At 44.6% G+C, this 19,532-nt stretch overlaps 1 protein-coding gene across 2 annotated transcripts in view; it reads left to right on the top strand.

Moving 5' to 3' along the window:
- LOC119402030 (venom metalloproteinase antarease-like TtrivMP_A) overlaps window positions 1-19,532 on the top strand; it is a 223,783-nt gene that overhangs the window by 17,935 nt on the left and 186,316 nt on the right. For both annotated transcript variants that reach the window (XM_049418474.1, XM_037669095.2), the window contains exons 7-11: window positions 2,699-2,770; window positions 7,848-8,017; window positions 10,798-10,847; window positions 16,219-16,327; window positions 19,332-19,475. In XM_049418474.1, the coding sequence (XP_049274431.1) occupies window positions 2,699-2,770; window positions 7,848-8,017; window positions 10,798-10,847; window positions 16,219-16,327; window positions 19,332-19,475 (545 nt within the window). The remainder of the gene's footprint in view (window positions 1-2,698; window positions 2,771-7,847; window positions 8,018-10,797; window positions 10,848-16,218; window positions 16,328-19,331; window positions 19,476-19,532) is intronic.

The following is a 19,532-nucleotide window of genomic DNA, read 5'->3' on the forward strand; positions in this document are numbered from 1 at the left end:
GTGCTGTGTATATTCTTGAATTTTGTAAACAATATTTTTGCAGCTGTGAGAAATATAATTTTGTTAAACGCACATTTAGCACTTAGAGGAGATACATCGTGTTTTTTTACTCTACGGCTGAGTTGGTAAAGTACCGCAAATATAAATTATTAGACCTATTTCAAGGTCTATATTAGCCTAATACAAAAAAAAAAGAGTTATGGCGGCTTCCCACTAGTGGTGCCAGGCCTGGTGGAAAAGCGGAACTAGGCGGCCTTCCATATTTCTCTTATTTTTCTATTTCTTTCTTCTCTTTTTTTCTCTTTCGCTGTTTCTTCTATCTCGTCCTTATATCTGTTTCTTGCTGTTTCTTTCTACCACACTCTATCTATTTCCTTATCTCTTTCACTCTTTCTGTATTTCTTTCCTTTAGTTTCTTCCCTTTCTTTCACTCTCTATTTAGCGCTTCGAGTTTCTTTCTATCTCATTCTATCTCTCTGTTTGTTTCTCCCCTTTTTCTTGATTTCTCTATCATTATCTCTCTGTCGATGTTTTTCGGTCTTATCTTTTCGCGTCTCTATTCTATTTATTTCTCTATATTTATTGCTATCTCTATCTTTCTATCTCTCTTTTTAACTTGTTCGTTTTCGTTTGACATTCGCGCCTGCTGTACGTGGTAGGGGGCTTCCCAATTCCTGTGGTGCATACCCACCTGAGGAGTTTCGCACGACGGAGCTCAAGTTACAGGTACATTAAACAGCGTCGCTGTAAAGACAATGATGAGAGCCCGTGCCGGTTCGTGATGATGATACTATTTTTTACGATGGACTTTCCGACAGCTTAAATAGCTTCGGTGTCAAGACAAATGTCGATCGGCAATTCATATGGTATGATATGACAAACTTTATTGAGGTCCTGCAGAGCCTGCAAGGAGCGTGTGTCAACATGCAGCGGGCCGCTTCCACGTGGGGCCCGAAGGCCAAGTCTCTCGGCCGCATCATGGGCCTGCGGGACAGCCCACAGTTGGTCGGCCAGAAGAGGGCTACACAGGGCCGCATCCCACCTGGCTATGCTGTCATTGACTGTAGAGTGTGACTGGGCACACCACCTTGTATGTTCTAACGCGGATATTTCTTGACATGAGGGACGAGAATTGTCGTTATAAGTATCTGGATAGATCATACGTAAAAGAGAGGGGATAGGATACGTATTCATTTGCAACAGTTGAAGTGTGAGGATCTGAGCTCTGTTGAGCCGCGGATGTGGAAGATAGTAAGTTCTCCGTGTGAGGTAAAAGTATTTTGTGATATCGTTGTAGGTAGAAGAAGTGTGCCTATTTTCGGGGGAATCGCCTGCAAGCTGTCCGGCGGTAGCGCTGTAAATTAGGTCGCTCGCAACCCCATGAGCCGACTCGTTGAGGTTGAGGGTTATGTGACCGTGATGTGCGGGAAACCAACAAATGAAGTGCTGTGTGGTTTTGTTACTCTCGAGGAGCCAGAGGGCCTGCTTACAAATAACGCCTTTTTGAAATGCTCTGACTACAGACCTCGAGTCGCTATAAATAGCGACTCATGCGTCATCTAGTATGGCTAGTGCGATTGCCATCCGTTCGGAATTTTCGTAGTTCCTGGCACGCATCGAGGCAGCTTTGGTAATTTGTTGTTTAGAATCGATGGTGACAATTGCGAAGGCTTGACGCCTTCTATACCAGGCAGCCTCCAGAAGCTGACCTGTGGCTGATAACTGTACATTTGCTTAAGTATGGTGGCAGACCTCGCTTTCCTTCTAACGTCGGCAATTTATAGCCTCGTAATGCTCGTCAGCTTTTCTTATAGCAATGCTGCACTCCATGATGTTTACAGTGGAAATGGCAGAACAAAGGAGCAGGGAATGCTAATCTCAAGACGGCGTCAATTTTGGTCTCCATCAGTTGATGAAATGTTGTGTCTGCATAGTTCCCACGCGTACGACAATTGTAGGCACATCGAGTTAATGACATGACGTATCTATCCTTAAATACACACGAAAATGATCTATCTATAACATCATAATCACCTCTATTATTTATAAAGCTAGTGTTGGAGATATGCAAGAGAAAGTTCAGACGACAAACGAACACGGTGACATGCAATGCAGAACGGAGAAGACAATGAACCTATTGAGTACTAGCAGAGCCATTGCAGTCGATCATGTAAGGTGATAAAAGACGAGACAAAAATTTGAAACTTCCGATAACAATAATTACTGAGGTTTTACATGACAAAATCTCGATACGGTTTTGAGCCCCGATGTAGTGGGCGACTCAGAATTCGTTTATAACCTAAGGTTTATAAAGTGCGCCTTAAGCTAAGTACGCCGGTGGTAATGCATTTGGCGCCCATGAAAAAGTGCGGCAGCTTTTTCCGGGTATGAAACCCGCTACCACGAGCTTAGTAGAGGAACGACTAAGCCTGAGAACTAGAAATTTCGCTGCATGTTTAATGGGCAAGATGTGGTGCTGGTAACAATCTTTATGAAAGAAGTTTCTGTAACGATTAGTAAACAAGCATAATATACCACATACAATAAGGAACTGCGACCTTATTGCATTCAGAAAATCAGCGAAAAATCGAAAGCGATCTATCTCCGGAGTATTTCGCTTTATGCATTCAATATCTGCGATTGAACCAAATGGGCGAAATAAAGAGTTACTCATTCAATGCCTATGTTCCTGTTACAGGTTCAGCTGCGATATACTGACATGACAGATCCCAAGATTTTCTTACAGCTAAACCAACTAGCAGTGATTCCGGTGAGTAATATCCAATTACAACAGGCAAATTCATGCGGAACCGTGGCGAAGGGGACTAATACACGTCTTTTCGCTAACTAAGTCCGGTATACTTCCGTCCAAAGAACAGAAAAGCGATTGGGCACGTCGAATGCGCGACAATCGCTTTCACCGCGATAGCTGAGACTAAGGATAATTCAGCCCCCATGGCTTAAGTGCTGTAGTTAGAGATTATAAAGAGAAATAATAGCGGTGCTGTGTTCGGGAAATGAAAGAACTTGAAGAAAAAGTGCGCAAAGAAAGGAAGGCTACGAAATAAGCGCAATTTTCCACAACGCGTTGGAATATATGCCTAATAACATCTTCAGCCTTACTCGCAGAGATCTATCTGGTGACGCTCGCATAACTTTCCGCTGAATAGTTTCTGGCTACAAACGTGATGCGCCGTTGCCGGGTTACGAGAAAGATAAATTTTAATTTCTTTGTAATTCAGGGCTATTTCGCTTATTTCATTAGTGGTTCACTGAAGCTGCAGCACCGATCACCGAGAGTGAGAAAGGCAGACTACAATACATAGAAGGTTTTTTTTTTTTTCAGGAAAGTACAAGGTAGGAATTACCATGGCAGTTATGAGCTCGGCCTCTTTGACATCACGCCAGATACTCAAGATGTTAGCTCCGCCTTCTCTTGCTCAAAAAGATTTTAATTATCGTAAATTCCTCTTAACACTAACCCTTCTCAATCCTGCGGAAGAGGTCAAGTTGGCGCAGTATTGTAAATTTGATCATTTCGCCTAATAAGCGTACACTGTGCGCCCATTCAATAAGGTACATTCTCGACTGATTTACTTGATGCTGTCAATATCTGTCCTCTGCAAGGCCCAGGAAACTGTATACGTGCAATATCATGTCATTCTTCATTTGAGATTACGTTTCAGATAAGCTGCAAATTAAACTGCAACACAAAATAGATCTAGTGTGTAATAAAGCTGGCCATATTTATAGATGCCGATCTCGCCATTGCAATACGTGTGGGCGGCGTACTGTTTTGTAGTGTTTCCACAATAAGTTCTGATGAAAAGAGATGCGCCATTTGCGAAATCAAGAAAAGTTGTTTTTCTTGGTAAACTTTTGCACGGCCGTTTCTACAGGCTTAGAATGCTGTACGTAAGGCTCCTTTGTTTCGGCAATTTTTAATGTATTCGGGAACACTGTGAACTAATCAAACAGCGCTATTGCATCATTTTCGCAGCCATATTTACAAATAACACCAATACTCCACCACGATGTTCAGGCTATAGGCGGCATTACCCAGACTTATGGAATGTGCCTACTGCTGTCTTTCAAGGGATGTTGTTATTCATAATATTTCTTAATGTATTCGTGCTGCTTGGTAGTATTTTTACGCTTAGTGAAGAACTAAATCTATACAACATTTACAAATGAATGAAGGACGGTTTGAAAAGTGCACCGACGATTACGACGCTTCGTAATGCTAAATTTTGGGGTCGTTGTTGAGGTGTTTTTCAATTCGCTATATATGAGGCAAATAGTATGAGATACATGTATGTATGTCTAGGCGTCGGTTACAACATGTGCTTCAGTGGGATTTAGGTACACACTTGGGCCGGGCTAATGTCTGTGCTCTGGCGTCAAAGTTACGGAGCCTCGAATGACAGAAAGCTTAGCAAACTGGCAGCGATTCAATCCGCCTTTTTCACGGCGCCCCCGCGCATGCGCTCCCCTCTAGCGGAAAAGTCGCGAAGCGTCTCATCATCTGGGAGGCTTTGCTTCTGGCAGTACCGGTTGTCCCGGCCCCTACCAAACCCCTACCAAAACGGCAAAGGGCACCACAGGAAAATGAAACAGGCGGATTAAAAGACGGGGCGTGCAAACAGGACACAAGAGAAGTCAGGACGACGCGAACGCTGAGCCCCTGCTCGAGAAGCTCATTTGGTTGCACTGGCAGACAAAACATTCCCATTGGCTGCATTGCTCATTGGTCTGAAAGAAATAGCTCACTCTATACCTGATCGTTCCTATTTATGCAGTAAATGTTTATTAAGGCGAAAGCCTTAGACCCTTCATCAAACGCGAAAATTGAGCGGCGTCCAGTGTCGGCGTCCCACGTCGACGGCGTCAATACGAGTGATGCAAACAATCCCAATTACGTGATGACCTCGTCACATAACGTCATCATGACGTCACATATTGTCAAAATTTGTTGTCATCACACGGCATCATTGCTTGGTCAAAGGTGGGCCGATCCCGGAGGCATTGCAAAACAAGGTGAGATGCAAAAAGTTTACAATGCCTCCGATCATTTAGGCATTGCGAAACCACGTTAGATGCAGAAAGCGTTGGCAGGGGGGCGCGGGAGGTTCAACGCGTCGACTTGGAAGAAAATAAAGAAGAAGATGGCTTGCCTCTCGTGTCGACTGAGGCAGATGCATAAGGGACCTTCTGAGGTTTGTAAATTTATTTCATTTATTTATTTACTGATATGACTATATTCTTTTATGATTAGGAAATGCGTAGGACACACAACCGGTGTTCAGTAACAGCAACGGGGTGAATGCCGAAGCAAGTATAAAGAAGCTGAGGACTGCAGCGAGCTGGATTAAGAGATGAAATTCAGAAGTTTGTAGGAAGCAAATGGCATCAGCTCGCGCATGATACACAATTGGGAACGGCTTTTGAACAGCAGTAGACATAAAGAAAGGCTGGCAGTGATGATGCAGGCTGTGAGTAGCGTCGCTGAAAGAGAATATGAGTTCTGCGGCACATCGCACAGGTGCGATCGGCACGTTTCATTTTATGGCCCTAAACAGACCAACGCACAAACACCAGTTTAGTTGCAATTAGGCTATCCGTGGACACGCTCGAAGTGAGCATTGCCTATCAAACCATCGGTATGGGAAAAGTGGCACGCTACTTGGTCGCCACCTCTTAGCCGCCCGCAGAGGGACGTGCGTTGACGCAGCGCTCCGTTTTTTTGTGTTGCTTCCCTCCTCCAACGTTTCCTTTTTAACACGAAAGTGTTTTATGGCGGGGTCCACCAAGACTTCAGTGACGTGCTTCCGTCACGGAAATGACGTAAAAAAGTTGACACGATCAGATGGCAGAGAAAAAAAAGTTCTGTCAATGGGCGTCGAACCCACGACCGCTCGGTCCGCAACACATGCCGGTCACGCTATCCATTGTGCCACGGTCACAGACGCTAGAAGCTTTACAAACGCGCCTTTTATATCTACCACTATTCCGGTCGGCGGGGTGGTGTTGCCCTCTGGGAGCGGTAAAGTGAAGTAATCCGTCATTACAGTGGCCTTCGCGATTAGCACCTGCAACGCGTTACACATCCGTCCCATTCGGCGCCTTTTAATAGAAGTTCAATTTTGCCAATGCCCTAACACACCGTGAGGTGGCGATCTTAGCCCAAGCGTCGTAAAAGTGTCGGCCTCGCTCATAGTATCACGCGAATTCAAAACAAAAATAGCTCTGCGACGCGCGCCTGCCTCACCTGGCTGCAACACCGCGTTCCCCGCTCAAGCGCTCGCCCCGAGAAAAATCGTGGCCGGGCTACAGGGGCGGCACGACGCGCTTTGTGTTTCCCTCTAGTCCGGCCGTGGCGTTCAATCCCATTTAACAGGCCGCGGTATGGCGACCAAGTTCTGCGTCCAATATGCGACGTTCTTCTGGCTATCACACCTCCTTCTCTGATTACGCTTTCACCGTTAAGCACTACAGCTACCACAAGGGCTTGTTTAATCATTTCACATGGACGTTAATCATCGGGATGGAGATGTACCACCAATCATCAAAGTGGGTGTATCCACGTTAAACGGTGCTATAGCTGCCAGACATCAATATACATTGTGCAAACTCTCCTATATCAACCGGTATGCTACCCTGCACAGGGGGTTAACATCCCGGTCTTTCCTCTCTCCCGTTTTCCTTCCTTCCTTGCTCCTATATCAATGTACATTAAACATTCAGTTACTTCTGTAAGGCACGCTTTACTTTCGGGTTATTCCGATCCCCATGATGGAGGGATCAACCATTTTTCACGTTTTCGCGCTACTGTCTCAGCTTTGCAATTTCCCCCGCTTTCCAGTCTGTTTGATATTACTGCGATTTCTTCTTCACCACGTTTTCCGCTTACTCTCGTTCATTCCCCCCCCCCCCCCCCCCTGTATCAATACCACGGTATGATCATGGGGAATCTTGCAATGAGAGCAGCGCATGCAAGTTAAATTTCGCCAGCTGATGTAGTTTACCGTGCACCGAGTACTGCAAGTGCGGGTGTGTTCGCATCGTGAGCCAGCCGGCCGAGGCCGGGGATCAAACTCGCGCTCAAGTAGTTATACTCGGCGACAACTTTCCTTGACAGCACTGTGGAAGCTACAGAACCGAAGTGCATGCCTGCTACCGCGCCAAGAAATAGTACTTACGTTTACTGATAATTTTCTCGTTTTTCTTGCTGAAATAAATGTTGCTTTATTTATTATGAGACTGAAACAGTTGCGGGAAGTCGTAGGTAAAATGCAGTTATTGTTCACCTCGCAAGAATGCCTTCCTTTTCTTTCCATTTCTTAGACAGCACCACCTTTTCAGCATGCCCGTTTTCCAAAGTAAACATGGCGTCCGTGACGTAGTGGGTCAGTGTGTGGCCGCAAACGAACCGTTTAGTTCTCCAAGAAAACTGTACTCGTAATATGACACTAAAATGTACTCTGAACAATCGAAATGTCTCTCCCGTTCACATTCCCTTCACATTTTTCGTGAATATGTTTTCTAAACGCGTTAACGATGCGAGCGAGCAAAACCGAAATCAGCCGCAAGCTGCCGTACTACTTGCGGAGCAACACGAATGTGCGGAAGCCCCGCCTCCGTAGCCTTCGCTCCAATGTCAAGATAAGTTGTCGTCGAGTATAGCAGTGCATCCTATGAGCCAGCCACAATACCATAATGCTGCGTGAAAGGGATCCACATTTAATTGTTATAAAGAACGCAGTGTATCAAGTTTAACGTTGAAAACGTGATAATTACGTTGTTATGCGATAAATTGAAGTAACCCACATGACATTTCTGTATTCTAGGGTGAATTTCTCTTGGGAGATCAAATTTGCACTGGATCTAATGACTCGCAAGCTCTTGACGAAGGGCCTGCTGTCTGCGGCTTTGATGCTGAAGGAGCACTAAACAAGTCCACTGAATATGTGACTGCCTGTGTCGCCACCAACTGCGATATTGTTTATGTTGTCGTCAGGTATGGGAACCTTTGCGAGTTATCTTCTCACTTTTCTTCTGCTTTGTTTTTATAGTCAAATTTTGAGAACACTCCTGCTTTGGAAGATTTTCCTGACATTTAACGACCTCATAACTTTAGACCCTTCAATGAACCAACAAGTTTGAGCGCGGTAAAGGGACGAATGCGACGTTTTTACGGCTTGACAGACAATTCCGTCTTTGTTGTATAATAATTGCTGCGGTTTTACGTGCCAAAAAAAAACGATATTATTATGAGGCACGCCGTACTGGTGCACTAGGGAATAATTTCTACTACCTAGATTTGTTTAACGTGTACCTAAATCTAAGCACACAGGTGTTCGTCTCATTAGGCCCCCATCGAAATGCGGCCGCCGTGACCGCGAATCGAACACGTGCCCTCCAGCCTAGTAACGCGACAGCATACGTGCTAAGCTAGAACGGCGGGTTGTCCTAGGCATGACACTAATTTCTGTCCAGGATTTAAACGAAGATACGGAAAGCAGCCCGTTCGCCTCCTATTTTTTTAGGAAGAAATGTTCCAAAGCACACGAACGTTCCTGGATTACGCTGTACCATACGTCGGCAAAGTAAGTGGAGCTCACTCAGACTTAAACTCACCAACATATTACTCAGCCGGACTCACTCAGACTCAGACTCGCGGCTTCACCTGTGTCTGAGTCAGCCTGAGTGAGTCGACTCATGAGTCCATTGGCCTAAAATTAGTTTTTTCGACCATGGTGTCAATCCCCTTTAACACCAATCTCTCATATAATCAGTGCTCTACTATACGCCTTTTGATCTTGTACCTTCAAATATGAGTTATCATAATATATCATATATTATATCAATCCAGTAAGGATATTTTTATGAAATACATGACTCACAGAGATATTTTTATCAAGAGCTTCCGATGAAAAAGTTTCCGAGTGGAGGTCATGGCACCCCTTCCCCTAACTCACGCCTCTGATCAATAAATATTGAGGTGGTGCATGAATGCTGTTGTGCTGAGGTATGTGTAAATAGACCTGAGTGTAAACGTAAGCCGATATAAGGTTGACAGTAATGCTGAAGATGAGTAGGTAGGACCAAAAGTCGGCAACGAAAAGTGGAGCTCACTCGGAACCAATCAAAAAATATATTTATGCTTAGGGCTCGCTGCGACTCACACTCACCAATACTTTCCTCAACTGGACTCACTCGGACTCAGACTCACCAAAATTTAACTCACCCGGACTCACCCAAACTCAGACTCACGGCTAGATGTGAGTCTGAGTGAGTCTGAGTGAGTCGACTCATGAGTCAGTTGCCGACCTATGCGCTGTACATAACTGCCGTTATGTTGCAAAAATTGAGGGAATCATGCGTCGAAGACTGCAACAGTTCATTATAACGCTTTATTTTCAGGGATGACAGAAACAAGTATATCTTTTGTTAGCGAAATCACATATCAAAATATATGTCTTATCACAGGCAATGGGCGCGTTTCCATTCGTACATCATTCTGACACGTTGTCAAAAGCTCGGAAATGGCAGAGCAGTAATGTAGGAAATGTTACATTACAGGATATGATGGCACATGGCTGTTCCGAATTAAGAAAAAAAATGCAGGTCACGTCTTCGAATCGGCAGCACACAAGGAATGTTAGCTATCAGCATTTGGATCACACAGCGTTAGCCGCGGTGGCACAGTGGCTGCGATGTGGGCCTGCTGACCCGAAGGACACGGGTTCGATGCCGGCCACGGTGGTCGCACTTTAATGGAGGTGGTATGCTAAAGTCTCGCGTATTGTGCGATGACCATGAACGTTAACGGGACACTAAAGGCAAATATTAAGTCAACTTTGGTGGTTGCAAGATCTTTCCAGAAACTTTCGTAATGCTTGTTTCGTACCAAGGAAATGCATATTTCAAAAGAAAATCACGTGTTAGTGGTCCGCACGGCGTTATCGCACTTCATATCACCCGCCTGAACGGACCTTCTGACGTAGCAGTTGCCGTGCCCGACGTTGCCGTCCTTTAGAGCCCGGCCGCCGAAGCTACGGTTTCTTGCGCAACAGCGGCCATCAACCTTGCCAAGACGCCGCCACGGGCCACTTCGAAACTGTATAGTTCACTGTAACAGAACTTAGCTTGGCCAGCAGCAGCAGCAGCAGTAGGGTATGGGCAGGGCAAAAATATCAAGAGCCAAGCACACGCAGCAGTAGGCGATACCGAAACTATCACTGAGGCGCGCAGCTCGGTGAAAACGGAACTTTTGAACCACTCGCGCCGTTCCCCATGGTAGCGCCAAGAGGTTCTTTTTTCCATGAACCAAACAGTAACGAACAAGCAGCATTTTATTACGTCTTGTGATGCACGGAAGCTTCTTGTTTTATTGGAACTAGTTTGATTAGTAGTGGTTAATTGTACTCCGGACTCTTTGACGTCATAGGGATAATTTCCAAAATGTCCCACTCGTAGCGCACATCGTGTCCTACATTTACCCTACTTTCAAGATTACTAGAGCACTGCTGTGGATACTATTGACGTTTTAGACGTTCTCACACATTGACGTTTCAGCCTGCCATAAATTGTTACTTGCATTTAGGGTCCCTTTAAAGAACACCACATGACCAATGGCATCCGGACGCTTTCACCACGGCGTGCATCATAATCATATCGTGTTTCTGGCCCGCAAAACCTCAGAAATTATTAATGTTACTATTAATGAACACACGGCGTAGAGTAAAACGACAGTGAGGTTATGCTGTAACACAAAACGTAGATTTTTTGTTTCAGGGAAGACCTGACGTACATGAACAATGGCACAATTTCTACACAGGTGCAAGGTGAGCACAAGAGCTGGATAATTTTATCGCTATCAAATACAGTCGACATTTAGAAACATGTAACAATGTGTGCGATCATTTCGCAACGAATATTTGCCGTCTTTATACATCGCAGAAGCGTTAAATTGAAAGGAGAATAGCGTCAGAATAGCATCCGGCAAGCTATCACTGTAGTGTTGCCTCCTCAAACACCATTGACTAAAACCTGCTTATCTGCTCTATTTGATTATTGCTGGTACAAAATATGCGATGGATCGGTGAATGCTGTGAGCGCCCACTTTATAACGGGGTGGCTACATGTGCAACACCAAGCTCGAGCTCTGGGGCTCCTTTTCACGCTGCTGCCACGTGATAATCATAATGTAATGCACTGTCTGTCGACAACACCGCATGCGCCATCCTCCATTTCCAAGCACGATGTCTTCCGTAGAACGCTGTTTGCAATCAGTAGTGCTGGGACTGCTTACTCCTCTCCCATAGTAGTTTACCTACAGCGCTCTTTGATTGTGCACATTTAGGGGCGAATCACCTTAAAAGGCCGAGGCTTGTCCGTCCGTTTGGTATCCGTGCTTACGGCACAGCACAGTGCAAAATCGAAACAGCAGGTTTAAGAATATGCTTATATCAATCATAATTGTGACGAAACGATATAAAACACCTACAAGCACAAACCCTGTATACTTGTAAACTCGACTTACTGCGCAACCAGCAGGAAAGAAGAAGGAAGACAGGAAAGAGCGCAGTTCCTTCTTCTTTCCTGCTGGTTGCGCAGTAAGTCATGTTTACAAGTATGAACCAACTAGTCTGCAAAGAAGTTTTGCTGTATACTAGTAGGCGACTTCAACGTTGACATTATGGACCTTAGCACCTAGCTTTGTCGTCGACACTTTATGTTCCTTTATGTCACTTTATGTCACTCCGGTTACATTATATGGGGCAACGCTCGGGTAATGTACGGTTACTCACCCATGCGATACCCAGAGCTTCGCCCACTCGTCGTGTTTCATTTCTTGGTCTAAACACTCATTAAGATAATACTTTACGCTTGCGCTACGAATAGACAACTTCCAAAAGAGATTTACTGTAAAATGCCGAGCAAGCGCCCCCTCCCTTTTTGGGAGATCTAAAATTAGAGTCAGTGACCTAGCAAGCGCCCCCCTTTCCTCCTCCCCTGCGGCCACATTTTTTTTACAGCGAAAGCTGTTATGAGATCACAACAAGGGCCGTTTTTGGTGCCGTAGTTGTCCGCCGCCGCCGGTGGTGGTGGTGGTGGTGGTCACACCACCACCACCACCACCACTGGATTGAAGTGCGCCATAAGATGCTTCGCATCTAAATATATTGCATTGCTACAACTGCGTATAGCCAAACTTCAGACACAGTTGGCGTTGACCGAACGCGAAGCTGCGGTCAAAATCGGCATTAGGCAGTATCATAATCGATGGTGAATTTTAGGAGCGAAGCACCTTAGGATCTTGGCGTGTCGGCGTGCGTCGCGCATCGTCGTCTGCTCCATTTGCTTGAGCGCAAGAGAGGGCGCCACCGCCTCAGCACTCGCCGTGTAGCGAGAGAGGGCGAATTGCGTGCGTTGACTATCGAAGCGCTCTTTCTGCGTTGAACAGTGAACTACCAGCTCGCAAGGGACGAGAACGCGCCATCGCCCGCGAGAGACAACCCCGACGCAGGCAGCGCCTGCTAGCGAGTTTCTTCATTGAAAAAACCTACTGTTGACGCTGCACAACCGTTCACCGTCCACTTCGTAAATAGAGGCAGTGGATATTGACCTGCAATGTAGTACCGGTGTCACATTTCTCTTGTGCGTAGTTGAACAATAAAGATTCACAGCGTGCACGATAACTAAAAGTGGACAGCGGGTCTCTGTGTCTAATCTTTCTTCGGTATCTCACTGCCCATTAGGAGTGATTTTGCTGTGAGAAACACCGGCGCACACTGCATGCCTCGCCTCTATACAGGTTTCACGTTAGTGGAGATGAAACACCCTTCCCTATATTTTTCTAGAATAGCCAAATGCAGAAACCGAAACCTGGCAAAATTTCAGGGCAGCGTAAAGCGCGCCTAAGTATCCTTAACTTCTAAAACAGTTGGAACTGAAATGATACAATTGCTGGTTGTAACGTGAACTGAAAAAGGCAGTTCCTAACCAAAAATAAGCCAAATCCTGCATCTGTTTTAATCAAACTGAGCCACATTCATTAAACCAGCGCTGCGTCAACAATTGTGACCAGAACAACCAACATGGTCTCATCCAACCTGTTTCATCTGTGTCAGTGTGTCCTACTTGGTTTGCTATCGTGTTTTTGTTCCACCATTAGTTTTTCTAGGGCGAATTGGCACTTACTTAAGGACATGATGTTCTAGGACAAAACTCGAATATGAAGAGTAAGAGGGCGACTTTCCTGCATCTTTTTGTCTCCTAATATTTTTTGCAACTGCTACTTGCACATGCTGCTCCCTAATAGTTATAGGGCGATTTTACTGCGAAGCTGTACGAGACTAGGAAGTGGAAAATGTACCCGGTCAATGAGTGCGCAGTAACTACAATGAAAGAGCAATGGTAGCTTACGCAACCTCGCAGGCTCTTCGCGCTTCTAGAAGTTTCTGCTCATTTTTTTTTCATCATGTATAAGTAGGGATGATACCTGCCGCAGCATCAATCGCTACCCATAAAATCGTTTAGGTATTCTTTATATTCTCTAAGCTAGCGTAACGAAATGCATAGTTTGAAACACGCATCTCTTAGGACCGTATTCATAAAAGAAACCGATCGGCTCTTAACGCATTTCACAGAGCAATGTTGTACGTAAGGCAAAACTTAAATCGGCGCCTAACTACCGGACAGTAAAGTACAGCTACCGGCTACCTTGAGGACGACTTTCGCTGTTTTCTGTATAGTCGAACGAAATGGCCTACTACTGCGGCAGTCTCGTAGGCGCTGGTTTGGTCGACTTCGCAGATTCTGCTGGCCTTGTGGAAGAAATTGCACAGGATTATTCATATCATTTAAAGAAGCAGGCGAAAGCACCTCGCCTCTCAATATATTTCACGCATTTAATCGGCATGCAGCGGCGGAACGTGGCGACCGCGTTCGTTGTCCTTTAGAGCCAGCGCAGAATTTCCAACAGGCGCAGCACCACTCGTTTAGAAAAAACGGTACCACGACAGGATTCCTGTGTCGTTATACGCCTCTATCCTAGATTCGGCAAAGTCCTAGACTCTGCCGATCCCTGAGAACTGGGCGTAACAACGACGCATAACGACGTGCTTCATCCTATGAAATTTCTTCAACATCGCCAACAAAATCCCCGAAGTCGGCGAGATTGCCGCAGTAGTCGGCTATTTTGTTTGACAAGAAAACAGCGAAAGTCACCCTTCAAGGGACACTAAAGAGCAAAACGATTTTTCTCGCATAAGTAAAGTAGTCTTCCACGATACCAAAAACACCGCGCTTGCTGCGAGAAGAAGCTTAATAAGCGAGAAAACGCGCAAAAAGAAAATACAAGTGGCGACGCCACCTTGGAATTCCCGCACCATTTGCCGTGACGTCGCATATTTTTGACGGTGCCTGCTTGGGCCTACGTAGTTCCTAATCAGTTAAATCGAAGTATATTGTCTGCTGAGGGGTCCAGAGACTTGCCATAACGAGTTTGTGTAAATCTCGTCGAGCCAGTAGCGCCAAAATACGTTAAATGCTCTTTGAAACCTTTTACGTCACGAATTACAAAGTTCAGTACGAAATTTAAAAGTGAAACTTTGAACTTGGTTTTCTGCTCTAATAATAAACCTATGGTGGTGAAATAAACTACACAAGAGTTCTCCGAGCACACTTTATCAATCTAAACCAATTCATTGTTTCTCTTTAGTGCCCCTTTAGGGTAGGTAGTAGCTCTACCTTACTTTTCAGTACTTAAGTGCCGATTTAGGTTTACCTTAAATATAAGATTGCTCTGTGAGACGCGTTAAGCGCCGATCGGATACTTAAGTCATCAGTTAAAGATAAGTTTCGTTTCTGATTACGGGCCTAGAACATTTACGGCCAGTGTTCCGCTAAGGCTACAGTCATATATTTGTGCTTTATTTATTGCAACAAATGTGAAAACCTTGATAGCCTCGTTCCCAAAGAGCCTTACTTACCCAGAAATGTGGCGCTTTCTTAAGTGAGCCTTATGTCTAGTTTTGGAAATTTCCCCGAAAATTATCTCAAACTCATACTTTCCTCGCGCTATCATCAGTCAACTTAATGCAGAACTTAAGTTCTGTTCTTGAATACGGGCCTTAAATGCGTGACAGAGGAACAACAAACGACAACAGAACGCACTTTGATAAATGATCCTAGGGCGTGATAAATGCCGGGGTCGCACGTTTCAGCTTCACTGGTTAACCAGTGTGAGAAGTGCTTGCGTGGGTTTATTTTTTCAGTTTAGATAAGTAGCTCCTATGTGTCTGTGCCAGTATCACTGTACGACCGATATTACAAGGGCGGCAGGGTGCATTTAAAATATCTGTGCATGTATTGACATGTGAGGCTCACAGGAAGTTAAACTAAGAGTGTTGTCATGACAGTACAATATTAGACGCGGTGAAACATAAAAGGAGCGTCTAATATGCCTAATATGCTAAGTTCGTTAATGTGTACTTTGTTGTTTCACTTACTGTATTTTTATTTTTTTAAAAAGTCAGTTTCACCGCAAGGGCGAAGCAATGAATGCGATAGCAACAAAGTGTAGTGTTATACGAAGTGAGGCTGGCAGCTAATTGTTGTGCGTCTGATCTCGCGTAAATACAAAACGCTGGTGTAAGAGAATACGGCCACTCCAGGGAGGGATACTCTCCGCATAATCACTTCGCATTGGCGCAGCGCGTAGAAGGGTATATGAGCCGCCCGCTGTGATGGCTATCGAGATAGCGCGCGCGCCAGGGATCGCAACCGCGCCCTTAGAATCAAAGTTCAATGTTGCTGCTCGCGCGACAGCCCCCCCCCCCCCCCGCGCGTCTTTTCATGATCCTTAAATACGGGCAGGGCGTTTCCTGTCTGATTGGACGGCAGACCTCCCGAGCGGGGAGATGTTATCGCATGCATCCTCCGAGCAACGGAAATGGGGTTTGATCTCTCCTTAGGCCGCGGTCGTTGCGCCCGCTCGCGCGTTTTAGCCGCGGTGGAACATACGTCGCGCGGGGGATCTTATCAATTTGGACTTCATACGGGAGGGACATGACGGCGAAGGCGACAGCAAAAACTTCTCGAGACTTTCCATATCATTGCTATCGCAATAACACATACGCTTCAAATGTATTCGGTGCAGCATACTTTTCTGTTCAATAACGCCATCAACTAATGAAACCATGCTTTCAGGTATAACTGAAATTGGTGGAGTTTGCTCAGATGACAAAGTCGCCGTTGGAGAAGACGTACCAAAAATGTTCACCGGTATCACAACGATGGCACATGAAATTGCACATTTGTAAGTACTTTAAATAATTGTTGATTAACTTTGGATAATTCATTGATTAGACTTTACGCGCACATATAACATAGAGCTTTATAACTGCTTGACAAAATTCGACTTGTGGCTTGATTGAACAGTTAACAATTGCTATTGCAGTTAGCTTCGAAGTTAAACATAGTAGCGCATGTCCTCATTATACGAAGAGAGCGCGATGACGCAACCAGGTCCATCTGTACTGATAAACTATCGAAATAAGATATACATCGAAAGGAACTAGAAATATCGTTTAGGCCTACCAATAGCACACATTGGGGACTTAAGGTAAATGTTTTTTAATGACAAAAAGCGTGAATTAAAAAACTACTTATAAATTTGTGTCTCTCTTACAGTTATATAGTTAAATACGGTCGCAGCGTTATTAGCCTTCCCAGATTGCGGCTCCTTGAGGCATATGCGAAATAGTATATACACTGCAAGTGCCGCGGACTGCGTGTGAGGTTGCGCCGAGAGGGAGGGTGACTCGATACATGCAATTTTGTAGGACGTTACGTGATGGAGACTGCGCAAGTTAAAGGGCCGGGTAGAGATAAGTGAGCGCGTGGTACTTCTATCAAGCGTGCGCCATGGGAAAGCGGACAAGTGCACTGACATCATATCTACAGCCGAGCTTTTGTGACAGCGCCACCTGCCAGCAACATTGAGCCTTTACGAGCCCCGTGCCGTGGCCTTCGAGATTAGCTCCGCCAGCGGGCGGCAACGGCAAGTCGTCATAGCTAATCTCGCAGGCTACGCACGCTCGCGCACCCGGTCTTGAAGATAATCTATGACTGGTGCAAGAGTGGCTGAGTCGAAGTGGTTGGTGGCTCGACACGCACTGTCTCCCCCAGAGCTTAGTGTTGTCGTTACAATCCTTTGATGCAGAATCTTTTATTTAAAGGTAGGGAATTTAGTCGGCGTAGGGAATGTAACTGTGGAGAGAAAGACAAGACCAGAGAGGCGCAGAAATTAGAAGACCTTAAAAGGCGAAAAAAGATTAAATTCGGCCACTCTGTTTTTGGACTCTCGTGCGAAGACACGTAGTGGTAGAGTGCTTCATGCTGTGCATCGTTCTACAAAGAGGTTACAAATTTCGCTGCATGAAAGGCACATAAGGGATATAGACAAGGTAGATCTAAAGTTTGCCGAGCTCTTCGATGATGTCCAAATATCTATGGGGGCTGACTTCAAGGCCCTTCTCCAAAATTTAGTTGCGGTGAGGTAAGCTTGGAGAAGGGCTTGAGCTGAGAGCCAGCCGTAAAGGTTTTCTAACTCTTCACCACTCTTCACCTTAGCATTACGTTATTAGTACCTTAAATGAGGCCAAGTGTCAGGAAAATATTTTTGAATGTGCTAAGCACTAAAGATGATCAGTCTACATTATAAATAATACATTTATTGGCACATGTGGGCATTATAAGGCAAGTCCTATGCTTTTCTTTTAATTTTTCATAATTAAAAATTTCATTAAAAGTAGGCCTTGCACAAACATTCCTAACTCAAATACCACTTAATAAAGAACCTATTTTCTGTAGGGACGCAAAAGAACCCTTGGCCTGTGCAATGAACCAAAACAAATGAGATCAGGTAAATAATAAAAACACAGTGAATAAATAACCAAAAATTATGCACTAACACTAGGGGGCACCTTGTTATAACAAGCAGTCATATCAAATCTTGTGGCACAATTTTGCTTATTGAGGTTCATTGCACAGCCAATAATGCGATAAGGAAGGGTGCCAAATTTTAATGAAAAATCTTTTTTTAGCAAAAATGTTATGGTTCTTCGCGTACGGAAAAATATCAAAAATATCAGTTCTGAGAAAATCAACAAAAAAGATTTGGAACAGATGCAGCGGCTACACAAGGTGATAAGGAGTGCTAAAATCCTCGATACTTGTAGCTAGTTCTATCCTGCACTTTACTCTTGTGTGCCTTTGCTCAAGCAGCAAATCGGTACTTGTTTTCTAGCTTGCCTTGCAGCATCAGTGCCGTGACAGGATGCTTTCACGATGCGGTGCTGATCATTTGTGAGGCAAGCTCTTGAAGTGTAGAGGCCAGGCTCGATGCCAACTTGCTTCAAAATATCAAATGTGCTTCTGTAGCCATTATTGAAGTTACACACAGCGTCACACAAAGCAAATTTGATGACTGAGAGGCTCACGTACGTGTCTTTGAGCATAAATAAAGCATGTACGACATTGCGCGTCCACCTGGCGAGAAGTTTATGACTTTTATAATTAAAAATGGTCTGTTGACAATGCTATTAGAGCATTATTAGACGTTCGCGCTTGATATGATGGTTAAATAACCAACCAAATATTGCATATCGAGATCATTATATGATGCACAAACCTTGCGCTTGGAGATTCGGTTTCGCAGACGATGAGTCCGTGTAGACAGACGTTTTATGCAGCAAAATGATGGGCGACAAATTGCGCATCTGATATGACCAAAAACCAAGAAATGACATTGTGAAAAAACTGCTTTTTCCCTTGTCGTCATACCTTAATATGTCATGCTCACAATTTCCTGCGCGCGCGTGACATATAAGCCTTCATTTATTTCGTAAGCTAATTTTCCGAATGGTTTGTTTATCCGACAAAACTACGAGAATGCTTCGTGTAGTGTTGGTGCATAAGTATTGCTATCAGTGCTTTGTATACAGAGCATGACTGGTGCATCTTTTTTTAAAGTTAGTATATCTCGTTTTTTTTATTTTGCCTATTTTTCTGTTAGAAACGACGTTCAAGACTCCTCTGTTATCTGCTCCTGATCGCAATATCAAGTTATAGCAGCAGTAAGATAAGAAAGGCGCTCGTCGTATGCGGACAAAGGAGAAGGCGAATAAAGCTAGGGAGGATGTAAATATTGGCATTCTTATGAAAGTTGTGAAGATGGAGTTCACAAACTGCCACTTTATGTGAGGTAATTCTTTTTGAGATTGTTGGATAAGAAGACTTCTTTCTTTTTTTTTTTTCAGGCTAGGCAGCGACCATGATGGCTGCCCAAATGCAACAAATTGTTCTGCACAGTACGGAAACCTAATGTCCAGCATAAGTACAGACATGAAGAACAAGTCGGTACTCTCAGAGTGCAGTAAAGAACAGATTCGTTTTCTAGTCAAGTAAGATTGTGCATTCTTTTTTGTGAAGGTTATATTCATTGTAAACGCGATATTATG

Source organism: Rhipicephalus sanguineus, chromosome 8 (assembly GCF_013339695.2).
Source record: "Rhipicephalus sanguineus isolate Rsan-2018 chromosome 8, BIME_Rsan_1.4, whole genome shotgun sequence".
Classification (NCBI taxonomy): Eukaryota; Metazoa; Arthropoda; class Arachnida; order Ixodida; family Ixodidae; genus Rhipicephalus; species Rhipicephalus sanguineus.